Here is a 21,416-nt window from a genome sequence, read left to right as displayed (position 1 = left end):
TATTTATTATATTTATTCTATGTATATGAGTGTTTTGCCTGTATGTGTGTAAGTGCACCCCTGTTTTGAAATGCCCACAGAGGTCAGAAGAGGGCATCAGATCCTCTGGAACTGGAGTCATTCACAGTTGTCAGCCACTATGTGGGTGCTGGGAACAGAACCCTGGTCCTCTGCAATAGCAGCCAGTGCTCTTTACCACTGAGCTCTCTTGCTACCCCACAAAGCTTTATTATTTAAAAAAATAAACAGTTTTCTAAAGTTTCTTTGTGGGCATGAAATAATAAAGGGCAAGCTCAGTGGAAGAGGGGATGGGGTTGGTTCGCCACTTGGAGCAGGCACGTATGGCCTAGAAGAGAATCTTTACCTCACAATGAAGTCAGAATGAGCTCCCTGCATGATCTGCTTCTCTGAGCGAATATGCTCCTGCTGTCTTGTATCCACAATGTGGCGCTTCTTGAGAATCTTCATTGCAAATGTTTTGGATTCTTCACTTTTCAACTGGACCTTAAAGACAGGCAGAAAGGACACATGAGCTACAGCTTGGATTTAATATAATAGACTGCATTGTTATCCTGAAATTAACAGGTGCATGGAACTAAATGAATGATTACTACTTCCCTAGTCATATAGGGGAGATCTTTTCTAGAGGGGTTGAGTTTACAATCCACAATGCACAGCCATCATCCAACCTCACTGTGGTAGATCAGATGAGTGTAACCTAACTCCATTCCAGGTTAATTTTGTGTTCATGTGAATAAGAAAAATATACTTGATTCTCATTGTACATTCATTTAATTTAATTTAGCGTGTCTGAGTATGTTATATACCTTTAATATAGCAATCAAAAAAAGTAAAAATACAAGTCCAGTTTCCTCTTCAATTTTATTTCAAATGCTGGTGGCAAAGTAGGATCACATGTACCTTTATACTTTTAAAAGTCCTAGTTCACAAACATTTCTAGAGTTATTAAGCTCAGTGATTGCCTCCTGTTCCTACTGAGACTGTAGATTTATATGCTGTAACTCATTTTTTATCCATTTTTTTTTACTTTTCATTGTTTTTCTACCCTCCAGTTAAACTATAGCAAATATTTTTTTCAGAAGATTTTGAAAGCTACTTTTTCCTCTACCATGTATGATGGTGTTATTCTCTTATCTCAGATCTTACTCTTCAGTTTTATCAACTGAAGAGACCTATAGGAAGCCTGCATTGGTTGCAGCCTGTATGACTCCCTGTGACTCTGGGCGTGTCTTATCTCAGGTTAGCTGCAGATGTGTGTCCAATCTTACAAGAACTTCAATAAGGTCACTTGTAAGGCAAGGAAGGGACATAATAGAGCGGAATAGTTAACAGTAGTCAAGGGCATTACCACTGAATGCTCTCAAGTAGCACACCTCACAGTAACATGTAACAGCACATGTTATTCACACCTAATGAAAGTTTCAGGAAAGGAACATGACAAGTCTCAGCTGAAGCTTAGCTCACCCCTTTCTGAGGTTTGAATTCTTTACTGCAGGGACAGTGAGTTCTTAAGTGACTTGCCCATGAACACATGTTCAGACTGAATTCAATCTGAGGGGAATTAATATGGTGCACTCCTTAGGAGGGAATCATGAGCATACTTCAGACAAATACAGCTGGGTTTGCTGACCACATTTGTGACCACATGACAGAGTAAAGGGAGACCTGACTATCAGAAAATGTCTGCAATAGCCAAAGACCCTTTAGTTTGTCTGTGAAACTGTTTAAAATGATAGATTAGGGTGGCGCAAATGAATTCAGTTGTAGTTCATAATAAAACCCAAACGTGAAAACTCACTTATGAAAGAAATCTACAGACTGAGAGGACAGAATAGCAATGAACTGTTAGAAGAGCAAAATTCCAAAGAGAAGGAAACTTCCAGAGAAAGAAAGTTCAGTCTTTTCCAGTTAATAGAGAATTCTCACATAGCTCAGATTTCTAATGTAAAAATATTCTCTTCATTGATAACACTCATTTTTCGCTTGTGCACAGAATAAGGGAAAAGAAAAGCATTTGGGATCACAGATCTAAGTCCCAATTTTGCCTCTGTTTAGTCTTTCTCAGCCTCCTGGGCCAGTTTAACTGGTGTAAATCCCAGTTCTTATCAAGAATACTAGCCACTGCAGCCCCTTATTCTCTGCATGTTGGCCAATGGTTGATCTCTGTGTCAAGATGCTGTATAATGAATCTTCTATGCTGTGGAATATTGGGTATAACAGTAAGTCAAGTCATTAGAAATCAGTTTAATACTGTATCTCATTAGGAGAATAGCTGCATTAGGCTCTCCCCGATGGCCTGTGGGCTCTCTAACCTCAGGGTCTTAGGCCTGATATCAATGTCAGATGTGGGCTCCCTCCTATGAAAGGGACTTCAAAGAAAATTAGAAAGTTGGTGGTTACTCCTATAATATTTGTGCCTCTATTCCACAAGTAGGCATATCTTCCAGGCCAGTTGTAGCTTGCAGGATTCACAGTTGGGTAAGATTCATGCAACAGGAGGCAGAAAGATTGCAAGAGCCAGAAGAGGTGGATGACCACAGAAAACAGTTTCCCAGACAGCAGTCAGTTACTCATAAGAACTCACAGCAATGGTGACAGCATGGAGAAGACTCACGTAAGCTCAAGCCAGACAAAAATCCCAACATAGACTTGGAGAAGTGGGTAAGAAACCTCAACCCTATCTGTGTAACTACTGGCAACTGATGCCTGCTAGGAAGGAGAGATTCAGTCAGACAATAATTTGGTGGGGGCTTAGCAAGGGGTGCAGATACACGAGAAGATCTAAGTATGATCAAAATAGATTTCATGAAATTCATAATAAAGTTGATAAAAAATAGAAGCTACTACAGGGTGTCACCATGATGCTAAGGGAGTTTGTGTTGCCCACTTAGCATTCAGTGATGGACTTTCTGCTTCGTCCAGCAGTCTGTATCAAATAGAGAGAATTGAACATTGCTTTAAATTTTCCTGCATTTTCAAAGAAGCAAACTTTGCAAAAGTGGACTTAGTATAACTAATCAGAAAAAGAGGAAAAATGAAAGGCAAAGTAGACACGTTACAGACATTGCCCAAGGCCACAGAGCTACCAAGTGGCAGAACCCAGTCCACATTCAGGACCTCTGCAATCAAGTTACTTCCAGTATACACAGCTTTCCTTCATCTGAATACAAAACAAAGTATACTGAGGATGCTTTATAAATCAGAGTTTAATGAAATAAGTTAACATTAGACTGTCAGAGAAGCCGAACCATGTATTTACTGCCTTGCAGCTTTACTATGTTGGATGTGTGATGGGGTGCACAGTTGAAGCCGTCTGCTTGGGCTAAGTTGGCTTATCAAGAGAAGGCACTTGCCATCAGACTTGATGACCTGAGTTTAGTCTTGGAGTCCACATAGTGAAAGAAAACTGATTCCTACTAATGTCTTCTAACCTCCACATATGTGTCATGGCATACACCTAGAGAAAAATAAAATCATGTCCTTTTTCTGGACGTTTATGGTGGCCTCAGTGTGTTATCAGGGATTCAAGACACCTGACTGCACAAGTCATGCAAGAAGTCAACATGGGTAGCAGGGGAGTAATGCGAACGGACATACATGAGTACTGCATTTACATCATTTTCCTGCCTCCCCAACCCCCATCCAACTCTGCCAGTGTCCCCCTTCCACTTTCAATTCTGTGACTTCCTCTTTAATTATTGTTTTATAATACATGTACACACACACACATATATATATACATATACACATATGAACTACTAATTACATTTAGTGGTGCTTGTGTTTGTGTGTACATGTGTTTATGGATAGCCACTTGGGTTTGGATTAATCTATCAGGAAATTTGTCCCTGGAGAAAACTGATTCTTCTCTCGTCAGCCACTGATTGCCTGTAGCTCTTCATCCAGAGGTGTAACCTCGTAAAATTTCCCTCATCCCATTACCATGTTAACTGGTATCATTATGCAGGTCTTGTTTAGGTAACCATATTGAGATCTCACGGGTGCCGCTTCCCTATCATGTTTAAAATACACTAGCAGCAAGGCATCTTGGTCCTCTGACTCTTACAATTGTTCTGTCCCCTCCATGAGTTTTTCTGAGTCTTAAGTTTCGGGGTTGTGCACTAGGTGTATTAATAGGGACTGTACACACTTATTCTCTGCATTTTTTGTACAGTTGTGGCATTTTTAACAGTCTCCATCTGTTGCAAAAAGAATTTTCTTCAATGAATGGTGAGACTATACTTTTCCGTGGACATAAGGATAAGTATTTAGAATATGTAAGAAATTACATTGGTTTAGGGAAGTAGAAGCAGTAGGCTCTCCTCTAGGATCTATAACCTCTCCAATCACAAGTATTTGGCTAATGACCTGAGTTCCCTCCTATTGAGCGAACTCCAATTAGACAGCTGTTGATTACCCCCAAGACAATAGTGCCACTATTGTACCAATGGGAAGACTTTGCTGTGCTCGTCATTGTTGTGGTTCATAGACTTTGCAGCTGAGTAGGACTGTTGGTTGCTTTTTTCCATTGGCAGCTTCCATAGCACCTTCTGATACTATGAGAGCTAATCTTCAGGGAGAAGGTTTCCAGATCAGTTCCAGGTGTCTTCATCAACAGCGTCATATTTTCAAGTTCTGGGAGGTCACCAAGGGCTATGGCAATAGCCTACATTATTTTGGGAGTCTCTTGGACTATCTTGACTGAAATAGTGCAAAAGCCATCATAAAACCTCAACAACTGAGAGTACTAGCAAAGAAATAATTAGAATACAAGTATATAAGAACTAGATTTTTCTGTCTCCATCATTTTCTAACATTTCTCTTGCTAGACACATGCCAGGCCTATCAGACATTGGCCATAGACTCCAAGCTCAGGAAACAATTTAAGCATCATAGTTCAGGTGAGCACAGAAAACAGCTGAAGCGGTGTGCAAAGCTACCACAGAATTAGCCCAAAATTCAGGTGGGGAATGGAGACATGAAATTACCATACATTAATGTGAAATTTGTGTTATTCAACTGCATTTCTAATCATACATGTAGAAAACAAAAAACATTGAATATAACTCAAATTTTTAGTGTAAGAAACTATGCATCAGAAAAGGCAAATCTTTAGCCAGGGGGAGTAGATGAATGGCTAATCGGAGCAGGGACTGGGAAGGGTGGGTTTGAAGATGGGCACAGGGGTGTTTCTGAAGTAATAGAAATGTTCTCTGTGCTGTACATGCACAATCAGAAATGCTATGGAATGCAATCTGAACCTCAGTAAAGCGGCTTAAGAATTTTAAAGGTGAAACGTCAGAAAATGTGCATATCTTTAATTTCTAATTTCCTTATTATGGTATAACTACATTTAGCTTGCATTTTAGAGAATTAAATGTCAGAAATGCATTCCCCTCTATGCTTGCCTTTTTATCATATATATATGTGTATATATATTACACCAATTAGCTGAAAAGTATATTTCTTTTAACTCTAAATTCAGTGGAATATTGATACAGTTTTGAAAAATAAATGTGGGGTCAAAAGTTTCTAGTCATAAAAAGAATTGTGAGTCAAATTAATATATATATAACATTATTATGAAATTCTTTAAAATTGGGTAGTCAAAACAAATTTTTTGAGAGTGATTTAATTTTTTTTAAATTAGGGGCTGGAGAGGTGGCTCAGCAGTTAAGATCAATAGTCGCTTTTGCAGAGTACCTGGGTTTGGGTCCCAGCACCCACATGGCAGCTAACAACCATTCTAACACCAGTTCCAGGGAATCTGATGCTTTCTGACCCCCAGAGGCATCGCAATATATGCAAGTGCTGACATACATGCAGACAATACACTCATAAACATAAAATAAAAATAAGTTAAATTAAAAAATTATTTAATTTTTTGAGAATTTCATAAAGTATATTTTTATTATATGCACCCTCTACTCACCCCCTAACACCATCCAGATGTACACCTCTTGACAAATGATTTTTACTATTATAGAAATATATACATTCTTTTGCAAGTTCAATTGACTTCCTATAGCCTCATGCTTTGCACTACGAAATGGGATAAAGTTAAACTTTCAGATATTGTAAGATTCAATCAGGTAGGATATGTCAAAATCCCTCCAAAAATTTAAAGTGCTGCAAATAAATTATCATTAGTACCATAATTTCTAACATATTTGGGGGATGTTAACTAAAATGAGTACTTGTAAATGATATTTTAGTATTACAATTCACACTTAAATCTCTTCCAAATTAGTTGTACCAGGAACCAGATGAAATGACAAGTGTTAGGAAAAATGTCTGAATTTAAGAAGTTTTACTTTCCTAGAGAAAGAAAAAAAAACACTTTATTACTATGCTATGAATTAAATTTTCACTTGGCAAACTAAATTTACTATATTCATGAAAGAAAGCAGCATAATTGGAATACCTAGAAAGCATCTGGTATACACATTAGGGCTATATTCACCGCCATTTCTAACGACAAAAAAGGCAATTCAATTAACCTAAGTGTCGATCACAATAAGGTTCTATTTCCATCTAAATCAAGGTAAATGTTGAACGTCCTTAAAAGTCATACCCAACTAAAATGTCCCAATCCTTATGCCATAGTTACATTCCTTTGTGTCAACATTATGATTTTTAGATAATATTGTTTTATGAAATAAACAAAAAATAAATGATCATTCCTGGAGTATAACATTTATATCCTATAACATCTGTGCTAAGTAAACTTTATTTCATTTTGAATGATTCATCTTCCATCATCAAATAATCAAATGTTCTTTCCCTTCCCTTCACAAATATAAATAAATCTTATATGGATCAGTTTTGAAAAGCTGCCTACTTATTTCTAAACTGAGTACTGAAATAGTGTGCATTATTCAATTTATTCTAATACTTAAAGCACACTTATAACCTAAAATCTCACCTAAGTAGAGTTGAATATCATTTATTGACAGTTCTATTTCTTTCATTTGTTGCCCTTGAAGGTTTAAAATGAGATGAAATGAAACAGATAATGTCATATTGCACAGTTTAGCTATCTTTCTAATGTATGACCAGGTAAGTCGGGAAAAAGTTTTCATTCTAGTTATATTTTAAAAACAAAGGGCATTAAGTGCTCTTGTAGTTTTATCTTGCAGAAAACTTTTAATTAAATGAGCCTTTACTCCATTGGATCTGACCACAGTCAGATCTTAATTTCTCAATATATGCTATCCTCAAATTTCACTCTTCCTGACATTTAAAAAAACAAGAAATTTATTTTTGTTGTTTTCATATTTGCAAGATTTTGTGCAAATATGAATGTATTTCAAGTATAGTTAAGTCAATTCAACAAGTATTAACTGGTCTTGACTTATGCTAGTTTAATCTGTGAAAAACATTCAGATTAAATACTTGAACTTCTCTATTCATGTGGATATAGAATCCAAAGTTGTAGCATAGATCATACACTGGCTGTTATCGATGTAAGGTAATTGTTTGGTTACTTTTTGAATAGAAATTGTCTCCTCACTTTCAAAATGAACTTTCAAGGCAGGTGGCAGAAGTTAGATGTTAAGAACAAAGCCTCTTGGGTAGCAGATGACACCTATGCTTGGATTGTTAGAATCTCCAGGGTATACACTGCTATAATTGGATTGTGAGTATCCTAAGTGGTGGGTGATGGTGGAAAAATAATAGTAGCAAAGTAAATAGAAAACTTTACGGAGAGAAAAGGAGAAAACCCAGTGTGTCCATTCTAAGGTAATTAAGCCCAACCAGGAAGTGCATTCCTTTGAAAGAAAGAAAGTCCAATTACAGAGAGGCAGAACCACTGCTCAAGATTACAGCCTCAGACAATTTTCACTGTATTTTCACTAACAGATATTGTGAAGAGAGTGAGTAATAGGGGGTGGAGAGAGAGACAAAGAGAGAGGAAGAGAGATAGGAAAAAGAGATAGCGAAGGGGAAGGGAAAATGGGAGAGAGGGAGGGAAGCCAGGGTGTAGGGAGAGAAAAAAAAGGTGTGAAGGCAGTTGCATCCATAGAGGGAGAGGAGATGCCAGTAAACCCTTTCTTCTCATAACAGGAGCAGCAAGAAGTCATTTTTACTTAAAAAGTATTTTATTTATTATTTTTATGTTTTGTGTATGAGTGTATTGCCTGCGTGTACATAAGTGTACCTGTGTTGTACATTGCCTGTGAAGGTCAGAAGAGGGCATTGAATTTCCCTGGAACTGGAGTTAGATGGTTGTTAGCCACCATGTGGGTGCTGGGAACTGAAACTGAGTCCTTGGCAAGAGCAGCCAGTGCTCTTAACTGCTGAGCCATCTTTCCAGTCACAACAATTCATTTTTAAATGATACCTGCTGAATAAGTGGCTTGGTGACCCTAGAGGTAAAAGCCCCTTCTGAATTTCAGAGTCAGGGAACTCAGGCATAGGACTAGACTCTGACACTTGTCTAGCAGAATACCTCTAGATAAGGGGAGAAAACTTAGAACCATACAGAATTCAACCAGGTGGAAATCTGGTCTAAGCTGTAGTTGGACTCTACCGCATAGACACAAGCTTTGCATTTGTGCCCTGCTTTGTGAAGTACTGCTCCAACAGCATAAGCAGCATCCACATCCCAACCCCCTGACAGGCTGGGAAGATGTGGAGCTGGCACCAGCTCTAAGGCAGGAGACCTCAAACCAGCTGTACTTCCACCCAGTCCTTTCTTTCCTTGACACGTTTATATTTCCCTTATTTAACGTCTAATGCCAACGTAGCAGATTAACGTTGTCCTGATCTAGTCTCTGCTTCAGGTTTTTTTTTTTTTTTTTTTAAAGTAGGCCTTTCCAGGCTAGTCTGGAATTTGGGGTCTCCTTGCTGCAGCCTCCTGAGTGTGGAGACTGAATGTGGAGTTTCAGGTTGTCTAACTACATTTCTTCTTCTTTTTCATCCTCCTTGGTCCAAGATGCTTTCTCCTCCTGTTGTTTCTGTTGTTCCACCTTCTATTTATTTTCACTTCTCTACGTATTCTCTCATCATCCTAATGCTAATTGCTGGTTTTGTTCACACTATTTTCTTCCAATTTCTACACTTAGTAACAAATATCATCCCATACTACTCTTATTCTTTTACTCCCTCAAATTATTAGAGTTAAAGGGTTTTCAAAAATTGCTTATTATTGTATTTCTTCAGTAGGCCTATGCATAGGCGGTGGTTACTTCTGGGTAGTCCTGTACTCTTGGAGGGGTACTGAGGACCAAGCGTGATTACCTGAGCACATTAAATAAGGTTCTAAGGTTCTAATCTTAGTGATATTTCAGAAGATAAATGAAAAGTGAGCTTCCCCTCAACATAGCCCTACTAGAACATCGCTAATATTTCCACTGAAAGAATCAGGTGATTTCTTAATAACCCAAGCAATGGCCTAATTCCAGAAGGGCAAGTCCCTATGTAGGAATACAGGAAACATGAAAAACCAAGGCGATATGACTCCTTCAACATTCCCACTCACATTACTACATCCAGCAAAGCCACCCTTCACAATTGAAAGAGAAAGAAAAAATGCCCACTGCAAGCAAAAACTGAAAGGATGCATGACAACTAAGCCGGCATTACACAATAATCAAAGAAATCCTACACAGCAAAGCCAAAGAGAAAACGAACATGTTGATGAGTCCCAGGGAAGAATAAAGCACTCTAGAGCAGGAGAGAGGTGAGAAGACGAAGAAAACACCAAACACTACAAAACAAGAAATGGGGGCTGGAGAGACGGCTCAGCGGTTAAGAGCACTGGCTGCTTTTGCAAAGGACCTAGGTTTGGTTCCCAGCACCCACATGGTGGCTAAAAACTGTCCGTAACGCCAGTTCCACGGTATTGAAGGCCCTCTTCTGGCCTCTGCAGGCAAGGTGTGAACATGGTACACTTACATGCACACCTAAAATAAAAATTTAAAAATTAAAAAAATTAAAACACAATGATAGGATGAATACATGAGTTTCAAGAATATCTCTGACTGTTAACAGTCTCAGTTTTCCAATCAAAATAAAAACTAGCACACTGGTTATTAAAACAGATACTTTGTATGTGTTGCCTATAGGAAATGCACTTTGGGATGACAAGATGGCTCAGGAAGTAAAGACACTTGTTACCAAGCCTGACGACTGTGAGTTTGATCCCCAGAACCCTCATGGTAGAAGGAGAGACCTGACTCCCACAAATTATCCTTCTCACCTCCACAGTCACACTGTGGCATGCACACACAAACCACACACACACACACACACACACACACACACACACAGACACACATACGTACATACATTCAATAAATGTTTAATTTTTTACAAGAAATGCACCTCACTGAAAAAGAAAAATCTAACCTCACATTGAAAAGAAGCTAATGGGACCAGAAATCATGTAGCATAGCAATTCTAATATCTGACACAATAGAAAACAGCTACATTACTAGCAGTAATCTACATATTCAATGTAATTGAACTCAAATTCCCAATGATATTCTTTACAGAACTGGAAACCTCAATCCTAAAATTCATATGGAAGCACAGAAGACCCTGGAGAGCCAAGACAATCCTAAAAGAAAACAATGCTGGTGGTGTCACAATACCCGATTTCAAGTCATTCTACAGAACCGTAGCAACAGAATTGCATGGTACTGGCATATAAGCAGACATATAGATCAATAGAATAGAATAGAATTCCTAAAACTAAACCAACACATCTCCAGCCAAAAACATACACTTGATGAAAAGATGGCCTGTTAACAAATGATGCTGTGAAAACTGGATATCAACCTGTCGAAAAAGGAAGCCAGATCCCCAACACTTAGCATATACCAAAATCAATTCCAAATGCATCAAAGACCATAATGTAAACCCCAAACTCTGAAACTGTTAGATGAAAACAGAGAAAACATCTCAAGATACAGACATAGATAAGAACTTTACAAAGCAACAAATGGTGGTGAGAATGTGGGGATGCTACTGGGGATGCAAATTCATCCAGCAACTAGGCAAATCACAGCAGAGGTTCCCAGAAAAATAAAAATAGAACTTCTTGGACTGGAGATATGACTCAGCAGTTTAGAGCACAAACTGCTTTTGCAGAGGACCTGGGTTCAATTCCTAGCACCCACATGGCAGTTAACAACCGTTCGAGACTCCAGTTCCAGGGGATCTGACATCCTCTTGTGACCTCCGTGAGCATTGCGTTACATGGGTGCACTTACATGCATGCAGGCAATACACTCATACACATAAAAATAATTAAAAAATAAAATATTAAAATAAAATATTAAACAAACAGATCTTCCATATAACATAGCTACACCACTTCCGTGTTTATATCCAACGGATTCTAAGTCAAAATGCACATAGATACCTTGTGCATCCATATTTGTTACAGGAGTATTCACAGAGGTTAAGTTATGGAATTAGCCTAGGTATCTGTTAAGAGATGAATGAATAAGAAAATGTGTATATATACACAATGGAGTTACTCATGCATAAAGAAGAATGAAATCATGTCATTTGCTGTAAAATGGGTGCTACTAGAAATCATAGTAAGTGAAATAAAACACAGAAAAATAAATATTGTATGTTTTCTCTATTGTGGATCCTAGAATTCTTTATAGAAACATTAAACCACACACACATATATATATTATACATCTCATATATATATAGATATATGATAGATAGATGATAGATGATAAATAGATACATTGACAGATGGATAGATGGATGGATGGATGGATGGATAGATAGATAGATAGATAGATAGATGATAGATGGATAGGTAGATAGATAGATGGATAGATAGATGTGAAAAAAGAAGGGAGACTGAGGAAAGGAAGGAGACTACCGGGATGGGGAGGGGCACTAAGCAGAGAGAGAAAGGAGTGTGAATACGGTGAAAGTACATGATATACCTGAAAGCAACGGTCTTTATGAAACCCAACATTATTTACAATGGATATATGCTAATAAAAATTTAAGAAATAAGAAAACCACCTGGCCCATAAAAGCTGCTGACTTCATACAACCCTCAAGTTAATGAATTACGTACGTTAGTGGCTATGGGGAATATTAATGTGAAGGACAGAATAGTAAATGAAATATATGTTGAAAAATTAAATGTATAAAGTTGATAAGCCCACCTGAATAGATGCAAAATTGGGGATTTCATATTTTTTCAGAACAGTGTGTTTAAACCTATCCATTGTATGTAAATAACCATTATCATAAAAGCTATTTTAATTTTATTTAAACACTATGTATATTTTCTAATCTATTAACATATACAAAGGAACTGTTCTCCTCATGAATAGGCTCTTGCTTCAAAAATGTTTAAACAAAAATTTCACGGATGAGCACTATATCTTGGCACGAAGTAAACTATCTTAGAAGAGAAATTGATGCTTATTTCTGGGAGCCATGCCACCTAAAAATAGTCTGTTTAGTCACTGGATAATGCATGGAATTTCAGAGCTGAGTTTGTGTTTACACAGTTAGCCTTTTTATTTATTTATTTTTTCAAGACAAGGTCTAGTTTAACCCAAGATGGCCACAAATGCACTATGTAACCAAGGTTTGCTTTGAATTCTTGGGCCTACTTCTGCTTCTGTGTTGGGGTCATAGGTGCGTGACACCATGCTTGACTTTTCAGCTCTTAGCCTAATGTCCAAATACTTCCTTTCTCGCTGCAAGCCTAAACTCTTCTAAGAATACAATAAGGTTATATTCTCCTGATCAGTTGCCCAATAACATTTCCCTAGTTGTTTCATATAACTTCTCCTACTCTAGTCATCTTTTTGGTGTCCAGGGACAACACACAGTCTTCTCTGCTGCAATCTTTGCCTGGGATGGCCTTTCTCTGAAATGGTCTTTCCCAACCCATTCTCCATCCATGGCTCACAGTCCATTTATCCTCTCAGGACCTTTTATACTACTAGCTCCAAATGCTTTCTCTCCTTCTGAAATACCTGTGACTTTTCTGCATAATTTATGGTGTGATACTGTATTAAAGGATGTTGGCTGTCAATTTTCAATATGGTACTCTTATCCTCTTAAAAGAAGGCAGAAATTCTTTCTAGGCTAGAATCAAGTCTGATATTTCTGAATTTCACTTGGACTGGGGATTTTTTAGAAGATAAATTTGTACTGAATGTGTTGAGCCCATAAATTCACTAGCTAATAAAGTAAAATTTCAACAATTAACTTTAAAAAATATTTTATTTATTACTTTTATTTTTTATGTGTATACGTGTATTGCCTGCATGTAGGTAAGTGCACCTGTGTTGTGCAATGGCTGCAGAGGACAGAAGAGGCTGTCAGATCCCTTGGAACTGGAGTTATGGACAGTTGTTAGCTGCCATGTGGGTGCTGGGGTTTGAACCTGAATCTTCTGTAAGAACAGCCAGTGTTCTTAACCACTGAGCCATCTCTCCAGCCCCTAAACAATTATCTTAATCCATTGGGAAATGTATCCAGTGCCTTCAATTTTTAGATTGATTTTCTTGAATCACATGCAAGTTTGGAGAAAGAGATGTTAACATTTTAGTATATTTATTTCAAATACTTTTAGTGAAAAACAGAATTTCAATGCATAGATGATATATGAGCCCTACAAAATTCACAAGATATATAAGAAACTAGTTATTGTACTTGCTATAATTCATGTAGCCTGAATTACATTACAGTTATTGAAGTAAAGCAGAATATATTTCTACAGGAACAGGATTAATTAATGCATTCTTTATTTGTATCCCTCAAAGTAGAGCTAGACTTTACTATTTGTAATTTCTGCTTAGAAACTAGGTTTTGGTTATTTTAGGAGCAACAGTATCTTTCCGATGCTCCATTAGTGTCTATAAATTGGATTTCATTAGCTATCTAAATACTTTTTCTTCCAAATCCATGATGTGAATCACAATTATAGTTTTTCCAGAATAAAAATAAATAATAAAGATGATTGTATATTTAATAATATGCAAGGGAGATAAGATCTGTTCTAAAATGAGGCAAACTTGTAGTTTCCAACCAGTGCCGAGTGTTAACAGAAGACAGAGGCCTCTGCAGCAGAAAATCCCTGTGGGCACAAATGGCAATGCTGGCCAGCGGTGCCATGGCTATTCTATTTCACTGCTGTGTGGGTTGGCAGTAGGCACTCTTGAAGTGTTTCCATCTTACTTGGGGTTTCCCTTTAGAGTTAAGCTGTTCTCCTTTCATAGAGATGACCAAAGAAAACATTTTGGTGACCAAGAAATGGGTTTCTTACCTAATTTCTTACTTAATCAACTCAGCTTGTTTTTTTCCCCAGTTGCTTTACATAACCTTTCATGCCTGCTTGCCTATCAAGCACGTGTCAAGGCAAGTAGGAAAATGCTGGATGCCATTTGTCCAACATGGAGATCCTGCTACAGGCATGTGGCCCTCTGAGACAGGATAGTTCTCTTAACTCACTACTACATTGCGCCTCGGGGAACCTAACTGCAGGATAAACTTGGTTGGATTCACAAAAGGAATGACAGATACCCTTAGTACATCCGTTGGCAAGAGTCTGGACCTTATTTGCCTATTTAAGGTGCCAGGGTTTAAACAAGGCTATGAAGCAACTGGCTATATTCCAGCTCTCTGAGTTTCAAACAATTACTTATTGACAGAGGGGCTATAAAGTGGGGCTTTACAATTTAGAAAAGAGAGGATAATGAGAGCAGGCTACTTCAGGTCCACACAGGTTTGGTGTGGGGAAGATTGAAAACTATTTCCCATCATCTCTCATGGCAGATCAAAAAATAAAAAGCTTTAGTGGTTCAGAGGAATTTAATAGAAGCTATTATTGAAGGTCATTGGAAGACCTCGGGCTCTTATGGAAGAAATGCTGTTCTCAAGACTTGGCCCAGCAACAGGGAGAACAGAAGTAAAATTGTTCCACTCTCATCCTTTTCTATTGACATAGCTGGAAATGACAAATGCAATACTTATCACTAGCATATTTCAATAACAAATGAAAATGTTTAAAAGTAAGAATGTTATAAAGCAAAGGGACTAGTTTTTACTTATTAATTTTTAAACTGATCTCATCATACACACATTACACATATGGGGTGTGGTTAGAAATAGAATTGGTCTTCTGGAAGACATGCAGGAAACATATACTGAACACATTACAAAGCTCATTCTTTATGAACATGGACAGAAAGTATGACACATGGCACGCAACAGAAAGCTGAGTAGTCTAACATTGCCAAAAGGTAGTGTTGTGAACATAGCATGCTCATATAAACTAGTTAAAGTCAGTTACGCCAAAATGCTTATGAAATATACTCAACAGCTTAACAGAATTCTCGTGGATATAAGTCAACTTCCAGATTCACCATTAAACAATTTTAAATTTCTTGTGATGGTCTCATCTCCCAAATCAGAAAGTAAGTTATTTAGAAGTTCCCCTGCCTAAAAAATTGACATAGGACAAAAAGTTAAGAAATGTTAAGATTAACAGGAAGGGTATATCATCATGCAAAATACCACAAGCTTGATCTGCTTGTCAAGTAGTCACAAAATTGTAAAATTTCAAAATTTCAAATTCTGACATCTACCTTCTTCATTGGAGAGTTTATAAACTTATAAACTCATAGTGTTATTTTTAAATGTTCTTTTCCTGATCATCATAATTTCAAAATAATGATTAGTTGGTCCAAATTGTAAATATTACACACTTTGCAGGAATATATTCAATTCAGTGTTTATGTATGTTAAAATCTAGATGATATTCTGCTCACTCTCTAATATGTTTTGGGAGGTCAATATCATGTGAGATATGACTTCAGAGTTGAAGATACGTGCATCTGTTCACAATGGGCTTATTGTGCCTAGTGACCTATTAAAGATTTATCAATATTATCTCAACATTTTATAAAGTGGTTATATTTCTAATCCAGATTAATTCTTTGGACTTTGGTTTTCTTTTTTAAAGAATTTGTTTTTAATTACATATATGCATGTGTCTGTGTGTGGGTGTGTGCACATAAGTGCAGGTCTCCTCAGAGGCCAGAAGAGGGCATCAGATCCCTTGATGCTGGAGTTATAGGAGATTATAAGCTGCCTGACATGGGTGGTAGGAAGTGAACTTGCATTTTCTGCATGAGCAGTGCACATTTCACTGCTGGGATGTCTTTCTAGCCACTGCATTTTGGTTTCCATTAAAATATATGTGCAAAATAAACCCCAATATTCAAAATAAGAAAATTAGACTGAATTGCAAAGAATTTACCCTGAGATGTAGATGATATATAAATGTGTATATACACAAACACACATATGAATTTATAAACATACGTATTCACATTTTGTTTTTAAACATTCTATTTCTGTTTTATTTTTTATTTTATTTTTTTATTTTTACTTTTTAATGTGTGTGCATGTATTGCCTGCATGTAGGTAAGTGCACCCATGTTGTGCAATGCCCACGGAGGACAGACAAGGTTGTCGGATCCCCTGGAACTGGAGTTACAGACAGTTGTTAGCTGCCATGTGGGTGCTGGGATTCGAACCTGGGTCTTTTGCAAGAACATTCAGTGTTCTTAACCACTGAGCCATCTCTCCAGCTCCACATTCAATTTCTTTTATACGATTAAACTTTCCCTAGTTTTGTGGCTAGTTCTCTTTGCCTCATATATATTTCAGAGAGTTTTCTAGACATTTTCAATTATGAAGCTGGCATTAGATTTTTCAACTTTAAGTGGTCTCACATCTATTTTCAAAAATATTATAAACAGTTTCAATACTTCAAACATCCTTAGAAAATCCTTATATTTCACAAAATATCACTAGTAATTTGAAGTTATCAAACCTTTAGAAGTTCACAGTTACCATATATTTTATCAACCAAAACAGCAATTTTATTGTCCATAAAGTCTCTGTTAAAGAATTATTTTTATTTATTTATTTGTGTGTGCGCACATGCAGTGAGGGAAGTACCCACAGAGGCCAGAGGAGGGTCATCGGATCCCCTGAAGGTGGAGTTGCAGGAGGTTGTCAGCCATGCTGGAGATACGTGCTCTAAACTGCTCAGCCATCTTTCCAGACTCTATTCATAGTCCTTAAGAAAATGATGTTTAAGGAAGTATACCAAACAGCCCCCAAATCACTCTCTAAGGAATTCTTTTCTTTATACCTGCCATGGTAAGGAATTGTGCCCTATGTCCTGCTTTTATGTCCCAACATCTTCAGAGCAAAGCTGCATGTATAACCTACTGATAATCTTCATTAGCTGTACCAACAATTATAACTTGCTATAAAACCAAAATTCTTGAAAAAAAAACCCCAAAGCTCCATTAATTAGTAGGCAGAATTCAGATAAGCAATAGGATGTTTGAGTTTTATTAAGAGCCTTGTTTTATTTCTATATACATAACTGAAAACACTTGGATCCTCTCAGGCACACTCTGGATTTTCATGTCAGAAATAGCTGCAATTATTACAATATCTTCAATAAGTGTTAAAGGGAAGTATAATGCAAATTCAGTGGATTGCACTATGGCTCTAAAACCTTTCTAATATTTAAGTAACTATCATTTTTCTCCATGTCAAAGTCAGGTATTCCAACTACAACACAAATAGACAGACATCAAAAATAGCTCCAGGTCACTTGACTTTTATGGAAGGGATTCCTCCTGACCTGGGATGGCAACAGTAACTGTTTACTGCACTTTACACAGCCTCAGGGGTTCCTAACATACTGTACTGGCATCTTGTTATCAGGGAATCCCTTGTACTCAGCAGAGAGATGGAAACAAATCTGCATTCTCAAACATGGTTTATGACTCCACAGTCTTGCAATGCAGCTCCTCAGCCATGAGAATTTAGTTCTTTTCCTAGTTTTTCTTGCATAGAATGTTTTCATGTTGTTATATCACATTTATACAATATACTTAACAAATGAATTTGGGCAAAAAATATCTTCAACATGTCCTATAACATTTAGCTGTACACACACACACACACACACACACACACACACACACTATATATATATAAAATATCCAAACCATTATCACTGTAAACTAAGTAGGTACTTACAATTATAGGATTACAGAATTACTAATACTACTTCATTTAATTCAATTCACACATATCCCAATTTATTTTATATGCTTATATTTAAATTATTTTAATTGTAATTAGGTGCACAATGAAATTAGTCATTGTTCAGAACTAAGGAAGGAAGCAAAAGAGAAAACCAACTGGGTACCAGTGATTTAAAACTCATTAGGTAAATGTATTTATCATTCATTTACTATGAAGAGGTTTTCTAAAAGAAATTTGCTGTTTATTTTTAGTCTGCTAGTTGTATATCCTAGTCCACTTTGTTAAGCAAACTGACATGCCTGCATGAAGGTGTCTGCTGATGTGGAACAACAGAGGTTAATGATGAGAGGCACAAGCGGAGAAGAGAAATAAGTCTTATGCTAGAGAAAAAGTGCTAAAGGAGACGGGCTTTCAAAAGCATTTAAAGAAAAGTATCACCTACCAGTTCTACTCGTCCGAAACCTCCAACTCCAAGGGTGTCAATGATGTTGAAATCAGACAGCTTCAGGTTGGCGAAGAAAGCAGCTTCAGCTTCATATCTGGATTTTTTGATGTGAAAAAATGGAAATTTCTTAGAGGTGCAAACACGAGTACCTCGCACGACCGCACTGGCATGGCATGATTGTGGGACAGGCCGTACTCGGTTCAATTCCATTTTGCATTTAGAGTCTGTGTTTTCTTACACTCAGAACTTTTTGGTCCCAGTTGTACAGAATAACATAGATTTGCACTTGTTTTTCGAAGTAAAATAAAATACAGATATTCCACAGCTTGCCAGTCAACTGACTGATAAGTTCAGTTACCAAATCAGTAACATCTTGGTGTTTTTCTACTAGTCCTGCGAGTGGTGATTACTTGAGTTCTCTTTTGTTTTTTATTTGGATTTTTGGGGGCTTGCTTGTCTTTGTTTTTGCTGTTTAGATTTTGGATAGCAGTTTCTCATTAGTTTTTCTTACCCAGAGATTGGCAGTACCTTCTATCACTATTTATTAAAACTGGCAGGATCCAGAGACAAGTGGGGGCTCTCTGGAGTGAAATCACAGCCAGGTTTTAGGAAAACAGATCCGTAAAGCTGAAGATTTAGATGCCAGTGTCTAAGATGGATGATCTCAGGAACATAGTCACATCCCTACAAAGGGACTTTCCTGTACTTTTATTTACCAACTGTCTTTCAGCTAGCAATTCCAGTGTCTGGGAGTTTGTGAGTTTCTTATCAGTGGTGAGACGCATGAACTCATGTCCAGGTCTAACTGCACACATGCAAATCTGACAGAGGCAAGTGGCCAAAATAGGCTTCTACCCAATGAAAAGACGGAATAGGAGCTGCCTAAAATATCTCCTTGTTAAAGGCCTTGCTATTTTTAGAAAGGGCAGGAAGGCATAAAGATGAAGATGATCAGCCCACTGACTACAGCCAGGTCAGGGAGCAATCCAGCTGTCTCAAATTAAACTTTTGAAATCGCTACATATGACCCTTGACCTTCAGGCTAATGACTTGATTCAGTACTACACTATCCACAGGCACGATGAATACACTTGAGGAAATGGTATGAGCACATCTTGTGCAATGATCTTTTTAAACACAGTCATCCGCAGACATCTTTGGGGTTAAGATGTATGATATTTTTAGTTATGCCATTATAATCAACCATACCTTTAAACTTTGTATTTGCAAAACACTTGAAATAGGGTCTCATACAAGCTTTCAACTCTCTTCAATCTACAAATAGAGTTATACTTTTTCAGTAACTCAATTGCTGATAGACAACTCAGAATGTAGAATAAAAAACAAAAACACAACAGTTTTTTCTTTGTTTACTTATGTGAAATCAACTACTTTAAATGGAACTTTATAAACAAAACTTGTGGATCAAATGGTATTTGCACATTCCTCTCATCTGCACAATCTCAAGGTCAACAGGGCACCTTATTAGAATCCAACACAGGCAGCAAATGTGCATTTCTAGCATTCCAACTGCTCTCTGCTTTTAGAAAATTAAGACTCCATCCCATTTAATGAACCAGTGGCAGAGCTGACTCCAACAGGTGTTTAAAAAGGACATCTGTTGAGATCAGACCCCATGTGGGTTTATATGTGGTCAAGCATTTCCTGGTGACCTAGATTAAATATATCTCTAATACATCTCTAATAACATTGCTCTGTTTTTTTGTTTTTGAAAAGAAAATATTTTTCATATAGAGCTTCTAAGACATTTCTGAGCTTTAATCAATGTGTTTTATCAGTCTCATTAAACAGGCCTGAAAGGAAGGACTTAAATAAACAAAATGGCTGGTTCTGTTTACTCCTCTAGCTGTTGAAATTTTAAGACCAATTACCAATCAATTAACTGATATCCTTTATTTCCTTTTAAAGAAATATTTTATTTACTATTTCTATTTTATGTGTCTGAGTGTATTACCTGCATGTGTGTAACTGCACCTGTGTTGTGCAATAGAGTCAGAAGAGGGCATTGGATCCCCTGGAACTGGAGTTACGGACGGCTGCCGGCCTCCATGTGGGTGCTGGGAATCGAACCCAGGTTTCCTGCAAGAGCAGCCAGTGCTCTTAAACACTGAACCACTTCTCCAGTCCCCCTTTGTTTCCTTTTGGGCTTTTGTTTTGTTTTGTTCGTTTTCTGAGACAAGGTCTTTCTATGTAGCCCAGTCTGGCCTCAAACCCATTCTCCTGCTTCAGTTTCTCAAACCTTGGGATTACAGCTATGCACCACCACGTCAGGATAATTGATTACTGTTATTAATTAAAATAACATGATTCAGAATTTTATGTATAAAGGGATACTCTTAAGACTATTAAAAGATCTTGTCAATATTTATGCAATTATATACATTCACAATGAGAATAATTTTGAATAATGATGTGTTTGTTCTGTGTACAAATCTCAGGTACAGATCTGGCACGCTTTTTCAGATTATTGCATTACTCATTTATGTATGTTTCATTTGTGGTGTTATTACTTAGACCATTCATTTTAACCTTGGCATTGTTGTATTTGGTTCTTATGAAATTAGGCTGAAAGTACACTAAAGTGAGTGGTGAATCCCAGCTTTTGCAAGAATCAGGGCTACTGAGCTCTTCTGCAAACACTTAGAGTCTCACTACAGACCAGGTGGAAAAGTAATTTCTAGTGATGATACCCCAAAATCTGCATTTAAAAAATCCTTAGAATTCTGCTGCATAGCAAGAGCTGAGACCCACAGATTCAAACCTCCTGAAACATAAGTTACAAGAAAGGGGTATGTGACCACCTGGTAAGCCAGAGGTGGTTGAACCTCTGTATTTTGGGAACCCTGTA

General features: G+C 37.3%; 1 protein-coding gene across 3 annotated transcripts in view; it reads right to left on the bottom strand.

The window, feature by feature from the left end:
- The window catches only part of Prkg1 (protein kinase cGMP-dependent 1), a 1,315,555-nt gene that overhangs the window by 29,079 nt on the left and 1,265,060 nt on the right, over positions 1 to 21,416 (bottom strand). For all 3 annotated transcript variants that reach the window (XM_008831094.3, XM_008831093.3, XM_029562517.1), the window contains exons 10-11: positions 18,545 to 18,641; positions 365 to 504 (exon numbers count right to left, since the gene is read on the bottom strand). In XM_008831094.3, the coding sequence (XP_008829316.1) occupies positions 365 to 504; positions 18,545 to 18,641 (237 nt within the window). The remainder of the gene's footprint in view (positions 1 to 364; positions 505 to 18,544; positions 18,642 to 21,416) is intronic.

The sequence above is a fragment of the Nannospalax galili genome, unplaced genomic scaffold (assembly GCF_000622305.1).
Source record: "Nannospalax galili isolate Female #2095 unplaced genomic scaffold, S.galili_v1.0 scaffold175, whole genome shotgun sequence".
NCBI classification, from domain to species: Eukaryota; Metazoa; Chordata; class Mammalia; order Rodentia; family Spalacidae; genus Nannospalax; species Nannospalax galili.
The sequence above is the reverse complement of the archived record's forward strand: the minus strand, read 5'-3'. Positions and strand labels throughout refer to the sequence as shown.